At 38.7% G+C, this 18,635-nt stretch overlaps 1 protein-coding gene across 11 annotated transcripts in view; it reads left to right on the top strand.

The window, feature by feature from the left end:
- The window catches only part of LAMB4 (laminin subunit beta 4), a 111,749-nt gene that overhangs the window by 88,846 nt on the left and 4,268 nt on the right, over positions 1 to 18,635 (top strand). For all 11 annotated transcript variants that reach the window (XM_070264324.1, XM_070264319.1, XM_070264323.1 and 8 more), the window contains 7 exons: positions 1,199 to 1,404; positions 2,021 to 2,182; positions 5,129 to 5,273; positions 8,736 to 8,943; positions 11,751 to 11,889; positions 14,512 to 14,685; positions 16,062 to 16,215. In XM_070264324.1, coding sequence (XP_070120425.1) covers positions 1,199 to 1,404; positions 2,021 to 2,182; positions 5,129 to 5,273; positions 8,736 to 8,943; positions 11,751 to 11,889; positions 14,512 to 14,685; positions 16,062 to 16,215 — 1,188 coding nt within the window. The remainder of the gene's footprint in view (positions 1 to 1,198; positions 1,405 to 2,020; positions 2,183 to 5,128; positions 5,274 to 8,735; positions 8,944 to 11,750; positions 11,890 to 14,511; positions 14,686 to 16,061; positions 16,216 to 18,635) is intronic.

Here is an 18,635-nt window from a genome sequence, read left to right as displayed (position 1 = left end):
TCATTCCAAGAGATAGGAACATAGTTTTTTGTTGTTGTTTCGTGATAAATGAAAATTATGCTGTATTAAGAGTATGTTGGTGTAAGAACCAGGAAATTTTAAAGATAAGATGTGGTTGTCTCAGGCCTGGATCAGGAACCTGGGCTTCTGGTTCCTAAAATATGGAGTTATCGTTTAAAGTCCTAATATACTATCATTTACATTAAACCATACCATATTATTTTATGAGTTTGCATTTTAATAAAAATATGGAAAATACAGAGAAATACTTAAGAACACAGGCTCGAGAGTCCAACTAAGTAGCTTCAAATCCTGGCTTCATCTCTTACTATCCGTGAGACCTCAGGCAAATATCTTACCTCATCAGAGCCTCGTTTCTCACTTATGAAATGAGGGCACTCACACTAATGCACACCTCACAGTGTTTGGTGAAGATTAAGGAAGAGAATTGATGGGAAATAGAGGCATACAGGAGGCGCTCAACAAATGTGAGCTGTTGTCATCAGCCTCAACATTGGAAGTCAGCGAACTACAGTCTACCAGCAAATCCTACCCACAGCTCGTTTCTGTAAATAAAGTTTCATTAGAAGATAACCTCACCTAGTTACGTACATCTTGTCTGTGGCTGCTTCACTCCACAATGGCAGAGTTGAGGAGTTATGACAGAAATATGATGGCCGGCAGGCCTAAAACATTACTTCTCTGGCCGATTCTAGAATAAGTTTGTCAAGTCCTGCTCTGTATAGTTAGGTAAACTTAGCTGGCCTATCATATCAGGGTTCACGTAGGTAGTCATAATTAATACCTTACATTTGTGGAACACTTTTCAGAGTATTTTTCTATTATCTCACTTAATCCTCACAAATTATTATCACCAACTTACAGATAAGGAAACACAATCTGAGAGATTAATTGATTTGCTCAAGGACATACCCAGGCAGTAAAGAGGGAAGCCAGCGGTCAAACCCACGTCTGCAGCATTCAATCTCAATGCTCCTTATCTGTGATATATATATCTATGGCATGACGTCCAATCTTCCCCCATTAAGTGCAAATTCAAGGAAGAGGATTTTGAATTTTTAAATTGATCATTGAGACCAAGACAGTAGCCAAACTGTGGAATGATTATCTTGATAGCCAATGCATAATTTCATTTGTCTTCAGAGAATTTATCTTACCTTAATTTGTGTTCATGTAGATTCCTTAGAGAGCATCAAGAAATATTATCAGAGTTCATCGTATGCTGAAAAGGAAACTAATGAAACTACTCTCATCATAAGTAACTCTGAAAAAACCAGGAATGACTTACTTACCAACTTAGATACACTAACCTCAAAAGGAAACTTGTCACGGGAAAAATTAAAGCAGATTAAGATACCAGATATCCAAATATTGAACGAAAAGGTAAATATTCACTATGGTGTAGTGAAAGTGTTTGTGCTTTCTACTTGGTATACAGACCTCTTCAACTGTATTTCCCTGTCTTATATTTGATTTCTTTTTTTATTTATATTTTATAAATATATAAATGTATGTACTATATAAATTCTGTTATATATGAATAATACAAATATATGAATTTATATTTTATTTCTTATTTCTTAAGTCAAAGTTTGAGAAAAGTCAAAGAGTAAAGACTTTACTATTTTATATTATTTACTGTTTCCAAAATGGAACAGATTATGGATGTTTACTCCTGCTGCCTTATTATAAGTAAATGGTAATTTTTATTTTTTAAAAACTAAAATTAACATGGAAATGCTAGACATCTGACTATTTTCCCTGAAAACCCTAAGTGTAAAGATGACATTGACTGCCACAAATGTTTATAACAAATAATTGTGCTATTTATTCCGTTAGCTAGGAAACATTTAAATGGGTCACATCCATGTACTCAGCATGAACAGCTATTGGAAAAACGCCTATGAATAGAGTGATACCTCGCCTCCCTGAGCCTGCACGGCATTAGAAAAACTCTGCCAACAAGTTACTTTTTAACATAAGTCATTTCTCCTGTAAGGTGTGTGGAGAACGAGGGGGTGCACCGTGTGTGGTCTCAGCTTGTGGTGACCCCCGCTGTCACGGCTCCCTGACCCTCTCCAGGGACGCTCTCCAGAAAGCTCAGGAAGCAGAGTCCACGACTCATAATTTGAGCAATCAGTTTCAAGGGTTGAAGAATCAGGTAAACAAGGTCTTCTCTTCTTTATTTGTAAGGCCGTAGCAATAAAAAAAAGGCAAACTGTTTGAAATTTTAAAAACTGCCATTTAGCTGCTAAAGTGAAAGGATAGAATCTAGATATTCGGGGTTCTTATGCCTGGAAATATAGGATAAATATAGATATGGATATAAATGTAGATTTAGAAGTAGATGTGAATATTGACACATTTTCTATTGTATGTATTACATATAATATATATATACACACGTGTGTGTGTGTGTGTGTTTGTATGGAGGTATAGAGAGAAGAGAAAGAACTCAAAGTATACGTTTCTAGGACATTGACTTGTAAGGACCTTTCTTTTACAGCGAATATTACATAGAAATCTGAAGACTCCTAGCCTTGAAGTTTTGAAAATTATAGATCTCTCAAAGTAAAGAATAATTTGTCATAAATTTAAAGGTGTATTTGAAATTCTACTAAATGTACAAACTTCAATGTTAGAAAATATTTTAATAGGAATATACCCTATGCCTTGAACTCCTTCCTATGCTGATGGACATGATAAGGTTGTTTTAATATTTTACTAACTGATAATTGAATCTCTAACAATTTTAAATGACTTCATTTACTTTTCTAGTCATATTGATAAGTGAGTTTAATTTTCAATTACCTAGTTTTCTTTAGCTTTTTTTGTGAATACGCTGTATTCATCTTGAAAGGATGAATATAATTTTAGGTATTCTGTGAATACACTGTATTCACCTAGAAAACAAGATGATGATGTTTTGAGAATATACATAGAGCCTTTAATGAAGAAGAAAAAGTTCTTAAAGAGCTGACTTTTTTTTTTTTACCAATATAAGTTAAATATTCTATCAGTTAGCATTCTCGTTTGCAAGCAACGGAAACCGACTCCTGAACAAAAAAGAAATGCATATGAAGACGTCTGATTCTCAGAATCAAGAGCAGGAGAGGGGGCCAAGCTTGGGGATGGGGTGAGAACCACAGCTAAGATACATGACATGCACACACACACACACAAACGTGAAAACACACACGTGCACACACATGCATGTGCACACGCACACAGACCGACAGCTTGCTCCGTGAGCCTCACCTCTGTGGGCCTGAACCCCAGCTGCGCCTACATCCTTACTCTACATGCTCTGGAATCCGAGTTCTGGAGCAAGTCTCTGATAAGCCAAGCAGGAAAACATCCCTACACACACTAAATGTTGAAAAGTTCTCTTGACATAGTCATAATTCTGTATTGCTATGTAGTTTTTCACTTCTATGTGATTCTTCATCACTTTAACAAATATTCATTGAGTCCCTACTCCGTGCCAGGCGTTTATCTAGACGTTGGGAAAACGGCAGTGAACACAACAAATCTCACACCATTTAAATAAACCCTGTGTGTAGCTATGACTTTTAAAAGATAACCCCTGAAGTACATATTAGCAGAATCTGGCTTCATCAGCACATAACTGGAGAACTGGAAAAGCGTGGGGGCGGGGGTTGGCATGCTGATGGAATGGTGTGCTATTTTCCTCTCGGTAGAGGGGGAAGGGCGCCAGAAGAGATTGTGAGAGAATTCCCAGAAGTCAGTTGTGACAGGATGGATTGCAGAAAGATGTTTTCAGAGTGACATAATTTAGCAATCTCTTTCTTTCTGAATATGGCATCGACTAATCTACGGTGAGATTTCCTCTGTATAATTTGGTGCTTTCCTGTCCTGAGTATTTATTTCTGGAATTCTCATTTTACAGCTGTGCGTTCTTCCTTCCTGCTATCCATTTTATATTTTTTGTTGAGATATAATTGACATATAACATTGTATTAGTTTTAGGTGTACAACATAATGATTTGATATATGTACATATTGCAAAATGATCAGCACAGTAAGTTTAGTTAACATCCACCACCGCACATAGATACATTCTTTGTGTGTGATGAGAACTTTTAGAATCTGCTCTCTCAGCAACTGCTATCCATTTTAAAGTTTAAAAAGTTCTAGAGAATTAAGGAATAACTCCAAAAAATTATGATACATATTTTTAATCATGTAAATGTTTCTTTTTTGTTTCATCATTTGCCAATGTCTACGGTTAAATCCTTTTCCACAAAATCTGTATGACTCAGATTAAGCAGGCTTTTTTTGTGTGGAAATAAAGGGAGGGTTTTTTTTTCCCTAATTATGTTTGATCCTAATTAGCCCTACTTCTGTCACAATTAATTTATTCAATACAGCTCAGCTTGTTGGTGATATTGTCCTCTTGCTTTCTGTTTTTTCTCTTTCTCTAATTTGTTGGAATTCCAAGAAAAAGTCCATAACCTTTCTCAAATCACACAGTTGAGAATTTGCACTTCTAGGCTGCAAGCCTTTTAGTCTGTTCATTCCCCCACCAGGTGTATAGCATGTTTGGAATTTATCTTTGTAGCCTGCTCTGAGTTCAAGCTCATTTATCAATAGGAAGAATGCTTTCTTTTTAGCTTTCAAATAAAGTACATTATTAGAATTTGAAGAATGTTTGGAACATTAACTCTTTTAACTTATATAAAAGAAAATGCTCTCAACTTATTAAACATAATGCCCACAGTAAGCAAGTAGTCCCAAGTAATTTCTATGAAATATGTTGATACTATAGGGTGCTAAAGTCTCATTAAAACAAAATTTGTGTTTTAGATTTGTATCAGGACAGGTCATTAGTACTAGATCAATATTGTTTTCGAACAATAATTTTGATCACTAATAATGTTTTAAAGATAAATTCACGTTATTAAGAAAATGTAATGAAAACAATATCACCTTTTAAAAGAGTTCTTTAAAATGAATGTGGTGTTTAATTATCTAGACTTCTATTTTATTTTTACTGAGAGTTTTATTTGGTCCAGCTAAGTAATTAAACATCACAAAACATGCCTAATTGTGTGTTTTTACTCATTGTCATTTTTTCTTATTCCAGATCAAAAATATAAGTAAACTGGCAGAAGTCTCCAAGAACAATGCCTTACAGCTAAGTGAGAAACTGAGGAATATGAAAAACCAAAGTGAATCTGAAGAAGAAAAACTGAATCTTTTAATCAAAAAACTGAAAAAGTTTTTGTTAGGTAATTTTTAAAAAATATTAGGACTAGTTTTTGTTTCTTCTTCTTTTTTAAAAAAATAGATACTCAAATAAATGACTCAATAGATACTCAAACGTCACAAGGAATTCCAAATTACGCTAATTGCAAATCACATGCCTAAATCAGAATCCTGATGTACCCTTTCATTTAAAATTTCTTAATGAAAATAATCCCGAAATATTAACTCTGTACCAAAAAAATGATGGCTCTCTATATAAGATTTATTTAGTAATAAATTCTAGAATTTAGTTAAAATTCCCAACAAATAAACTTGGTGTTTAAAGTTATTCTATTTTTTTTTTAAAGAAAACTTCCAGCATGATGGGCTGTATCAAATTCCATAATGTTAGGATTCCATAATTTTCTCTGCTGACAGAGTATATGAGATCAAAGGACGCTAATTTGGGGTTAGTCTATCAAATACTGGAGTACAGTGGCATCTAAAATATTGGTTACTGAGTATTATTGACTAGTTTCCAAGTCTCCTATGGGCTCTCCGTGACTCACCAAGGGGAACTACTTGATTTATTATTATTGTGAATTGCTGTTAGAATTAGGAACTTACAAGCCTTGATTGTGCCTTGAGTTGGGAGAGGTTTGTTTTAAACTCCAGAGGATTATTAGTTAAAGATAAAAATCAAATAGTACAGCTAGAAATTGACCTGAAACCTCACTTTCTGTGCACACTGCAGTTTGGGTACAAACCTGTATGGAATTAATCTTAAGAGGCTTCCTTTTCATAGCCATCTTCCAAATTCGATAATTTAACTCTCTCCACAGGAATTACTTGACAGTTGGGATATCTATTGCAATCTTTGCAATCACTTCATTAATCTGTTTAATATTTATAAGAGACCCCTATGGTCAAGTATTTTTTCCATCTCGATGTTTCTAGAAATTGTATGAGCAAGCTTCTAGTCCTGATTTTTAAGATAACAAAAAAATGAGGCAGTAAAAATCATCAATAAAAATGACCAAAATAGTCAGTGAAAATGAATGGGGGTGGAATCAGTCTACTGCATATTTTGTTTGTTTGTTTGTTCAAAAGCAAATTTTCAATGTTAACTAGATGGATTGGTATTCACCTGACGTGGATCCTGGAACTGGCTGGGTTGAGGAACACGTTAGCGATTTCTGCAGATAGAAGGCAATTCAGGCACCAAAACAGAAACAAAATCAAAGCTCCTGGACCCATTGTGTGAAAATGGTAGAATGCGGTCCATGAGTCCCAGCCGTGGTTCAGACAGCAGGTTCCGCCTGCTTTCCACCTAGTTTACTGGGTCATGGAGTCTGTTCCTTATTAGTCCTATTTCTCATTGCTATTGAATACATTTCTAATAAAAATTTCACTTTTTATTAGAAATGTATTTTTATTTATTATTTCAATTCAAGGAATTGAAAAAAAAAAAAAACCGTGTCCCAATTATTACAACAAAAATTAGACTCGGTGTAGAGAACAATCCTGTTCCATAAAAGAAACTTCTCTGGTCAGGGTCCCAAGACCCTTGGTCAGCAGGAAGCAGTGCCCTTCACTCACCCATTTCTTCCTCTCTTCTCTTTGCTATAAAGTACAAGTAAAATTATCATTACATTGTATGGTGGCCACACCATTCATCTTTTCTTTGACCATCTTGATATTTTCCTTGTGGTCTGAATTCCTTATTAACCAAGTTATGTGTCACTTCCCCTGAAAGTCCCATATAAAAAAGTTGCATTTATAATCTCATAATAAATGCCAATGAATGCTTGATGACTGAGTATGTAGTTAAACTAAATTCACTTTTTATTAGAACTTTTTTGTATATAAAAAGAGTTACTATTTCTTTAAAGAGCCAACCCCCTGATTCTGTTTAAGATATGGTTTTAGTTTATTCACAAAACAATTCTTGTCAGTTTTTTTCAAAAACATTACAGGAAGTAAAATATTCCTTTTATTTTTATTAAACAAAATAGCTAAAGCAAAAATGATTGCAAAAAGGATATTTATTCATGTCATGTCACGCAAATGCTAAAAACCATCGATGGCTCCCACTGCCTCCTAACAAAGTCCAATTTCCTCATCCTCACGTTTAGGGGCTTGTGTGATCTGCTCCCAGCCTTTCTGAACTTCTGCTCTTCCCATTTAGACACCCCACTCTCCCGCCAAGAGTGACGCGGGCACCGTTTCTTGTTCCACCCTGAGCTTTCCCTTTGAGCGGTTCCCTCGGCTTCGAATACCTTGACCCCTCACTTCACCCCGCGTCTCCGCAAGTTTAATCTCTGCTCTCCACTGAAGCCCAGCTGAAATGCCTTTTTGAAGTGCTTCCTGAAATATTTTCTCCTCCCTCCAGACCCCACATCATTTTGTCTTAAAGTTATCCCTCCTGTTCTTATGTGATCAGCATTCTATAGAATGACTTAGATTTCCCCAGGTGAGGGGTAAACCCCTTGAGGATCAGATCTGTGTCTCATTAACCTCTAACTTCCCCCATGGGACTTAGCATCTGTGCCTCAATAAGGAGCCGGAGAGTGACAAAGAGTTATCACCCCAAACGCTGACAAGCCATCTTCCACTTTAGTTCTCAAAGGGGGCCAATTGTATTTTTCTGAAAAGCAGGGCAGAGATGTATTTAAAAGTTTCCTTATGATGTGTTAGTCACATGGCCCTTTACTCTGGATTGTTGCATTCCCTTCTCAGGACAGGCCTCCAAGAAGGAGCATCGGGTATAGTTACCCAATTACACAGATGAGCGAACATTGTGAGTTTCTTTAATGTCATGGAGGCTTAGAGTCGAGTTTTGCAGAGTCCAAACCCAGTGCTTCCCCGTTGTCACATTTGTTGTGTTTAAATCTTAATGACAGGCATCTAAACATTTTAATTGCTTTTGAATCTGTACTTAAGTAAACAAAGTCTTGCAAGGACATTTTGTAGAACATACACAATATCCCACGACTGGAGTTGGGTTTTTTTTGGTGAGGAAGATTGGCCCTGAGCTAACATCTGTTGCCAACCTTCCTCTTTTTGCTTGAGGAAGATCGTCACTGAGCTAACATCTATGCCAGTCTTCTTCTACTTTATGTGGGACGCTGCCACAGCATGGCTTGATGAGCAGTATGTAGGTCTGCACCCAGGATCCAAACCCACGAACCCTGGGTGCTGAAGCAGAACATGTGAACTTAACCACTACACCACCGGGCCAGCCCCCCAAGACTGTAGATTTTATTTTTCCAACAAGCATTTATACTGCATATATTCAGCATGACATGAGCAGTGTTTCTTTCAGAGAGAAGGGAAAATGGAGGATGAAGAATTCTCTATGGGACGTATACACTCTAACCCCTGTATTCTGGGGACTCATAGTCCAATGCAAGTGCATTTGGCTTAGAACTCACTGTGGTTATATTTACAAGATACAGTGTTTGACAAGGAGACACAATTACCTAAGACCCACCTTCTTTTTTAAGAGGAAAACGTGCCTCCAGAGGACATAGAGAAGGTTGCAAATCGTGTACTCGACATCCGCCTACCAGTAACATCACAAAATCTAACCCATGAACTTGACAAAATACGGAAACTTACACAACTCTGTGAGGACTACAGGGCAGACGAGAACAGGCTAAATAAAGCAGCAGAGGGAGCCCGAAAGGTTTTGGTGAAGGCAAAAGGAGCCAAGTAAGTACAGTATTCATGTTCTCATCTCGCTCTAACAGGCCATCTGCTAAAAGGTCACTGAAATATGTTTGCCTGAGAAGCTCTAACGTTCAAATGAAATTATCCTCCAATAGTTCGTTGTCCAAATTGAGGGCTAAGCTGTGTGTGGAGCTGCCGCAGGAAGCTGGGAAATTGGGAGGCAGCATTCAGAGATGCTTGTTTCCTGTTTTCCTGAATTCCTTCCCAGTGATCTGTTACCTTTTTATACCAATAAACGCCATGTACTAATTAGACGCCAATATCGTAACAGGTGGTGGGAATATCTGTGCATTCTTCCCTTCTTGTTTACCTATTTTCGGTGCTTTCTAAATTTACTATAGGAAGCAGTATTTTGGAAATCAATATTTAAGAAAAAGACTATGCTAAAAAGATGTGGTGGTGAGAGATAGAAGAAACGCACTAGTGCCGCAGAAATAATACAGGAGTAGGGGCCAGCCCCGTGGCCGAGTGGTTAAGTTCTCTCACTCCACTGCAGGCAGCCCAGTGTTTCATCGGTTGGAATCCTGGCTGCGGACATGGCACTGCTCATCAAGCCATGCTGAGGCGGCATCCCACATGCCACAACTAGAAGGACCCACAACTAAGAATATACAACTATGTACTGGGGGGTTTGGGGAGAAAAAGGAAAAAAAATAAAATCTTAAAAAAAAAAGAAAGAATACAGGAGTAAATGATATATACGGTACACAGAGTGCACTAACTCTTGCTTCCTTTTGCCCTTGTTGACTTAGCCAAGCAAAGAGGAAAAGCCATCCTGATGTTTTTACGAGCATGGGCTGCTGTGGGGCAAGGTCATAGGGTCGGTTGGATGATGGTGACATCATCAACATCCACCACCATTTTGGGATGCCTCGCAGAATTCAGACCTGAATTGCCCTCACTGTCTCCATCATCCACTTATATGAATGAAGTGTACCAGACTCAACTGAAAGTCCTGCTCATTCCAGTTTTAATATTTAAAGCTAGGAAGATTAAGTGACTGCAGTAGAAGTAATATTGATGAAGGTTTTTTTTTTTTCTTTTGAGGAAGATTTGCCCTGAGCTCACATCTGCTGCCAATCTTCCTCTTTTTGCATGTGAGCCACCACCACAGCATGGCCACTGACAGACAAGTGGTATAGGTCCATGCCTGGGAACCCAACCCAGGTTGCTGAAGCCGAGTGCACTAAACTTAACCAGGGCTGGCCCAATGAAGGATTTTTTAATAACATGCAGAGATTCTTACAGTGTAATATTAATGCTTTTAAAAAGAAGGTAACAGATTATCAGATTATACATGGAAAGGATCTCAATCATGGAAAGAAAAAATTTCTTAGGACAAAAATGCTGGAATATGCCAATATCTCAAAGGGTGGTAATATTACTGATAAATTTTTCCCTTCCTGGTATTTTCTCCTTTTTTTTCTTTTAGTACTTTCTAAATTTACTATAACGTACATTGAAAATCTAAAGGAAAAATAAAGAATACAGTAAAAAGATATGGGGGGGGGGGGTGTTCGGAGAAGGGAAGGCTCCTGAATCCCCACTGTAACTGGAGGGAAAGACGCACAGACACAGAGAACTACATACTGAATGATTCCAACCAGAGGACCTTCTGGAAAAGGCAAAACTATGGAGACAGTAAAAAGATCAGTGGTTGCCAGGGGTTAAGGTAGGGACGAATAGGTGAGGCAAAGAGAAATTTTAGGACAGTGAAAATACTGTATCAGATACTCTAATGATGGATGCATGTCATTATACATTTGTCTGAACCCGTAGAAGGTACACCACCAAGAGTGAACCCTAAGGTAAACTCCGTACTTTGGGCAATTATGGTGTGTCGATGTAGGTTCATCAATTTAACAATTGTACCTTCTGGTGGGGGTTGTTGATAGTGGGGGAGAGTATGCATGTATAGGGGCAGGAGGTATATGGGAAATCTCTCTACCTTCCTCTCAATTTTGCTGTGATGCTATAACTGCTCTGAAAAACTAGTCTTTTTGAAAAAAGAGAGAGAGGTTACCACTGGGAGGAGAGGATGGGTTGGATGGGGAAGGGACTCTGTTTTGCAATTCAGCTATTTTTGCTCTGGGCACAAGCGTTTGAAATTATGCCCCTGCGGAGGTCTGCCTGACATTTCCCGCACTTGGTACATTCTCCGGAAGGTGGTTTGGAGCCCACAGTTCTAAGCCTCTGGCGAATGTTGACTTGAGGTGGGCTCATTTCTGTAAAATAGACTATCACTTGGAATGCTTGTGATTTTAACCTCTGACTGGGCCCCTGGGCGGCTGGAATGTCAGCGAAGCTTAAATAAACCTGAATAAACACGGCCTGAACTCGCAGGGCCTTTTAGTTCCCTTTGCCCTCAGTGGAGCCTCTTGACTCTCCCACCCCCACTCTGATAAGGATTTAGAGAGTCTTGCTTAAGTTTGAGAAATTAGGGAACTGGAACGGGCCGAGGATAGTTGTTTTGTTCAAAGCTTGGCGGTTATTTCCACCAAACCTCTCTGCTTATGACAAATTAAGAAGAAACAAGACTGTATCCTCGATTTCCATATCTGGCAAAATCTGCGTCTACTGGATATGCATTTATCTGTGTTTTTATTGGCATTTAAATATACCTATTTCTCAAAATGAAGACTTCAGCACTTTGCCTGGCTTAAGAGTAATTTAAATTTACATTATAAATAATTCAGGAAAGTTTTTGGCTGAATCGAGCGAACTCTCAAGGTGAAATAAATGAATAATTGTATATTTATCTAATCTGATATGTTAATATCTTACCGCAGAAAAGCAGCCCATGTTCTATTAAATCTCGACAAAATGTCGAATACGTTGCAACAAGTTCGAATCACTCAAGGACGGGCAAATTCCACCATCACACAGCTGACGGCCGAGATAACAAAATTAAAAAAGAACGTGCTGCAGGTATTTCTCTGTCTTCTTTGAAACTAACCTGAAATAGATTTTGAGTGTGGAACTGTACAGTTTTTATGGATGCCAATATCACGCTTGCCTTACCTGTCTGATGAGATTATTGTGAGGATAAAATAAGATTATGGTAATATTATGCATTTAATTAATGTTCTACAGAGCTCTCCCAGCATCATTTCATTTCATAGTTGACCAAGCCTGGGGGGGATGGACGAAGCAGGTGCTGCTGCCAGCTTGTAAATGAGGAAACTAAGACTCAGGGAGGTTAAGTGACTTGCCTAAGGTCACGCAGCTAATTAGTGGTAGATTAGAGGCCAGAGTTTATCCTTTCTGATACCAGGGAAAGTAATAGACTTTTTTAAAGCTCACAAATCAAAGAAATAAAGTTAATTGTTGCCAGGTTTTTGTAACTAAATTTGCATAAAAATCTCATCAGAGTATCCTAAGACTGAAAGAATATCTTATTCAAAAGAAAAGGTTCCATCCAGAGTTCGGCGTGAGCAAGGCCATGATCTAATCCATGAGATGGATCTGGGGGAGGAAGCCTGGCAGTTGGAGGACAGGACAGGACCCAGCCCCAGGGGGGGTGTGTGAGTCTCTTCCTCCAGGGCTCCATCCTATGGCACATCCCCTTCCCAGCAGATGGCGAGGGGCTCAGTCTCCTTCTTCAGCAGGGTTTTGAATATCTAAATACCCGCATCTAGAGCAGAGAAGCAGAAAGCTACAGAACAGGAAGCAGCACATCAGGAAATAAAGAGGTCAGCTATGAAGAGGTTGCATGTATAGGGTAGCAGAAAAATAAAGACGGCCTCCAGGTGTTTCCCTTCTAGGCATGTTATCTAGAACTGGGGTTGGCAAATGGGCCCACCGACTCTGTCTGCAGCCAAAGTCACAAAGTTTGATTAGAAATATGGCCACATAATGTCTATGGCTGCTTTTGTGCTGCAATGGCAGGGAGGTGAATAGTTGTAATAGACACTGTATGGGCCACAAGTGGAAAATATCTACTATCTGACCCTTTGCAGAAAAAGTTTGCAGATTCCTGCTCTAGAAAAACTCCTACACCCAAGAGCACAGGAAGGGACTTCCATTGCTCACAATACAGCGGACCAGTACCCTAAGAAACCCTCCTAGTAGGAAAAAGCTAAAAATGTTAGATAAGATATTTGAATTTTTAAAAAATGCATAGCTGAATTAGTAAGAAGTGGAGGAGATCCTCAGAGGCCGAAAATGACAGGAGGGCATAACCTAGAGAGGTAATCAAGCATGAAGCTGACAGCAGGCAGAGGGCATCTGCCAACCCCTGGTTTTAATGGCCACCACGCATTACAGACAGAATACAGAGCCCACGCAAGGAAGGAATAAGACCCCTGCATGGAGCTGGGACCCCAAAAGGCAAAACCCCCAGTGAAATGTTAAACTATCACACACACACACACACACACACACGGAGGGAGACAGAGAGACAGAGAGAGCCAAAGCCAGTATAGACAGTTGCTTCTGGGTGGAGGAGGAGAGTCTTTGCTAAGAATTGCTGACCACAAGCTGACTCTCACGTGAGTTTGGGGCTAGAATTCGCACTACCCGGGTAGCACCAACAACCCAAGGTTAAAATGTCATTTAAAGTGGTCCTAAGTTTGTAGTGCTCTCAGATGCCTGACCGAGGCAAGCAGAAATCCCCTCTGAAGGAATGCACCTTAAAACCAAGCCTCAAAGAATTCCCGCAAAACACATACAGAAACAAATTGCCCTAAGCAAGAGTCAGCAGAAACAGTAAACAACAGAATCAGAATGCGAGATACTGTGGATATTACCGTTATTGGATATAGAATACAAAATAAGAATAGTTATTATGTTTAAGGAAATCAAAGAAAGTATGAAAGTTTGACCAAAGAACAAGAGACATGACATAACAAAAGGCTGGTCAGATGTGAAAAATATTTGAACAGGACTTCTAGATAAGACAAGTATAGTCATTGAAACAAGATCCAAGTATAAGATGCTCATTATTGTTTGTTAGGGAAAAAAAATTAGAAGTCACCTGCATCAGCCAGAGAATAGAAAAATAAATTGTAGTGTATTCCAATAATGGAATGCTTTAAATTGGTAAAAATGAATAAACAAGACCTATGCAAATTAACCTAGATGACCTGTACGAGCATATTTTGAATTAAAAAATTCAAGTTGCAGAACTATACAGTGTGATATATTTGAATAAAGTTAAAAATGGAAAACGATATATTGTTAGAAATACTGCATATGATATCATAAAAAAGCATGTCAAAGTACATGGAATGACAAATATTAGATTCAGGATAGTGGGTACCTTTAAGGGGAGAGAGAAGATATGATGCGGAGTGGAACATGATGAGGACCCTGACTCCTGGGCAATGTTTTCTTCTTACACTGGCTGGTAGGCACATGGATATGTGTCATATTTTCTTTTAGATCCTGTTGTATGCCTGAAATATTTTAACTTCTTTTTATGAATGGAACAGAAAAAGTGAAGGAATGATTTTTTTCCCTTTACACCCAGCTTATTTTCTGAGGGGTAATTATATATTTTCTTGTTACATAAAGAGACTTTCTTTGTTCTGGTCTTTGAACCAACAACAGGCTGAAAATCAAGCCAAGGAGACTAAGAATGAGCTGCACTTAGCGAAGCAACAGTCAGCCTTAGAGGATGGACTTTCCCAGCTGTGGACCAAGTTACAGAGGAATCGAGACCAAGCCAGCCGTGTGAAAGCTCAGGCGGAGTCAGCCCGACGCCAGGCTGGGGGCCTTGAGGAGGTACACCCACGACTGCTACCAAGAGCGGACAAACAGAGCTTCTTTGAAGGATAATCCTTCAAATCTACAAAACCTGGATAATCCTCAGATTTTCGTACCATTTATCAACATTTCCCGTAGTGCTGGCCTGTGCTCGGTGGTGTATGTAGGGTCCCGATGGGCATGAAGCCTCTTCCTGAGTGTAGAGCTGTCTTTGGAGAAGACAGAAGTCCTTTGGCCAAATCATCTTGGAGGGTTTACTCCCCCATCCGCTCACCCTGGGATTGCTAGTGGTGTCCTGGTCAAATTTTCCTGACCTTCCAAACTTTCACAATTTATGTCACTAGTCTATATTGTATGTATTTCCCCTTTACTCTAGTTAAGTCCCATAACATATGATGAAAACAAGAAGCAAAAGTCACCTGCCAAAGAGAATAGATCAAGTTACAAAAATCAGAGTTAATTAAACAGTTATGGAAAATGGCCCATTAATTTAGGTTGCTGAAAGAACCTATCAACACTTTTTCTTAGCAGGATATCTTTGGTTGGTCACATTAATATAGTAGCTTAAACAAAAGGAAAATGTTCGAGTGTTTTTTACAATTGGTCTATTCTCTTGCTTTTTCTTCCTAATGTGCTGAGTAAATTTCCCACTGACTTGGGCATTGGGAACATTTCCTATGGAACAGAGGTTGAGATAGGTACTCCCTGCCCACCTCTGCCCACTTCTGTATTCCATTCCTGGGTCTGCCTTTATTCACCTATTGAACATTCTAGGTTGTCAACCACATGCTGACCCTAAAGATTTCCATTCTAATTCCAAGGGAGATCTTCATACTAACTCTCCTACTTCCTTTCCTGCCTCCCTTCCTATACCTCATTTGTCTCTTACCTTTGTGCCAACCAAATGATGGATCCTTGCTGCATCTAAATCTTTGCCACTCCCTCTGTCCTTCATCTTGCACGTGCAGCTGTTTGGTGCAACTGAACCAAAGATTTGTCAAGGACGGTATTGGCTCAGCTCTGTCCTCACCTTAACACAGTCCAAGACACTTAGTGCCTCGTAAAGAGTTGCCTTTACATGGAATAATGATTGATGTTTTATAACAAAGAAATTTTATTTTTAATTAACTAAAGCTGAGATTTTTTTTCAACCTGAAAATAAACAAACTATGCAAATAAAAGTCTTGTTGGATATATCAGAGTGACTCCAGATATTGACTGGATTATGGTTTCCTCTTATTCTCTTTATGAACCGTATCAGACAAACATCATGCATGTGTACATGCTTTATAAATACTTTCTTATATGGCTATGCCAGAAAAAGTGCATATTTGCATTTCTGTGGAAATAAATAAATAAATACTTTCTGATGATGGGAGTGTGCTCTGTTACAGGAGTTTGTTGAGCTAAAAAATCAATATGCTGTTCTTCAACGTAAGACAAGCGCTACAGGACTGACAAAGGAAACAGTAGGAAAAGTGAAACAACTAAAAGATGCTGCAGAAAAATTGGCTGGAGATGCAGAGGACAAGATAAGAAGAATAACAGGTATCTATTCTTTTTTTCCAGCTTTGTTGAGATATAATTGACAAATAAAATTTTACCTATGGAAAGCGTACAAAGTGACGATTTGATAGATGTATACATTGTGACATGATCACCACAATTAAGTTAAACACATCCATCGCTTCCACATAGTTATCTTTTTTCTTTTTGTGGTGAATATGCTTAAGACCTACTCACATATACAATACAATGTTATTGACTATACTTAGCACCATGCTATACATTAGATCCCCAAACTCATTCATCTTATATCTGAAAGTTTGTACCCTTTGACCAAGATCTTCCCATTTCCCCCACCCCCAAGCCCTGGAGATAGATAGATAGATAGATAGATAGATAGATAGAGAACAGTATCAGACAAACATCGTGCATGTGTACATGCTTTACAAATGTTTTCTGATGATGGGGATAGAGAGAGAGAGAGATAGATCACATTTTTTATCCATTCATCTGTTGACAGACCCAGACCCTCAGTTTGTTTCCATGTCTTGTCTATTGTGAATAATGCTTCAATGAACATGGGGGTACAGATATCTCTTTGAGATACGGATTTCATTTCCTTCGGATATATACCCAGAAGTGGGATTGCTGGATCGTATGGTAGTTCTACCTATTCTTTTCTCCACTCCTTCAATTTGACAATAATGACATAATTCTCCACCTTCCTGGTATAATTTATACCAATTTCTATTTAGCGTTGACGCAGTTTAACCACATATGAGGTCACTAGGAGAGAGAAACAGGAATTGGGTTTGTGCTTTGGGGACCGCCACATACCCAGGCTTCTTGCATGGTTTTACTTCTGAGGCACTAAAGGCCATCCACTCGGCGTGAATCAGAACAGACCGAGCTTGCCTTTGGTCACCTTGAAATGCCCTTTTCCTAACCCAGTGATTCTCAACCAAGGGTGATTTTATCCCCTCCCCTGGGGACAAAAATGTCTGAGGACATTTCTGCTTGTCACAACTAGGGAGTACAACTAACAGCTAGTAGATGGAGGCCAGGGATGTTGCTAAACATCCTACAATGCACACAGCATCCCCCCACGACACACAATTATTCAGCCAAGGTATCGATACTGCTGCGATGGAAACCCCTCTCCTAACCTGTGCCGCTTCCTCTGTCCTCTCACGCAGGTAACTCTTGTGGAGATGGGAAAATCTAGAGTCTAGGGCACTGGGTCATCTAGCATAGATCTGTAGGTAGCCATCTGGAAGGAATCATATTCTGGACAAGGATTTTGATAAAAATGGAAATTTCGATGCACACAAAGTGTAGTAAACATAGAATATGTACAATCAGAAAGTTAATCAGAATCTTTTTCACTATGGATACTCATGATTTTTCTGGGCAGTCCTCATGTCCTTAACTGCCTCTAAATCATCAAGAAATACCAAATGATGGTTGTATTTATTGTCTCCCAAAACTTTAAAATTAATCATATTCATCTGGAATGTCAATAACTCTCAAAGCATTAAAATAACCAAAACTCCTCACTTACAAATGCTTCTGTGTTATAAAATGGGTCTTTGGCTTTACAGCCACTTATATCATCACTATGACATGAAAAAAATGAAAATGCAACGTTAGTGTGGCCCAAAGTCAGGAAAAATACATACCAAACTGTTAACATGAGTTATCTCTGGGGAGAGGGAGAGTGAAGAGGAACACACTTTTTACATTTAAAAACTTTTTAAAAAGTGAGCTTGTGGGTAGTAATATTTTTAATTTTCAGTATTGTCCTAATAATTTAAAAAAAGAAATACTAGGAAAGATTAAAAATGACAGAATGTTTTTTTACCTTACCCTCCATGGGCAATATCATGAAAATCAGTTTCGGCTATTCCCAGACCTCAGTCCTTACTATAGGAGCAAAAACATGGCGAGAATATTTTCTGTCTTATATTTTCTGTCAGGGTCCAAATTCTTTCTACTCATCCCTGTAGACTAAAACTTTCACAGTTCTTGAAATTAGGTTGGAAGAGAAGTTGAAGTTAGACTTCTCTGAGGAGAAATCCAAAATAATGCATTCCACTTTTTCTCTTTCCATGTTAAAACTGTTTTCGCAACTCAATAAGGTAGGAAAATAAGACATGGGTTTGGCCATCTTCCCAAGTCTGCCACTTGAGAAGGGGCTGAACCACAAGGGCTATGATCTGTTCCATCTGTTAGGAAGAGATGCCCACGGGATCCCAGAATGGAGTCCTTACTTACCTATGCTGGGTCAAAATGCAGGGAGGGGAGAATGGGCCCCAGGCTACAGCCAGGGTCCCTCCGTAGAGCTTTGTGTCAGTCAAGGTCCCAGCAGGAAACGGGAAGCACGCTTGTATGTAATTCTGGATCCTGTTTTTATCAGCGAAGTTGTCTCTGTTATCTATTCAAGCAGCTGCATTTGGCTGATG

The sequence above is a fragment of the Equus caballus genome, chromosome 4, assembly GCF_041296265.1.
Source record: "Equus caballus isolate H_3958 breed thoroughbred chromosome 4, TB-T2T, whole genome shotgun sequence".
In the NCBI taxonomy this organism is placed as follows: Eukaryota; Metazoa; Chordata; class Mammalia; order Perissodactyla; family Equidae; genus Equus; species Equus caballus.
Note: the sequence above shows the minus strand (reverse complement) of the source record. Positions and strands in the feature narration are given on the sequence as shown.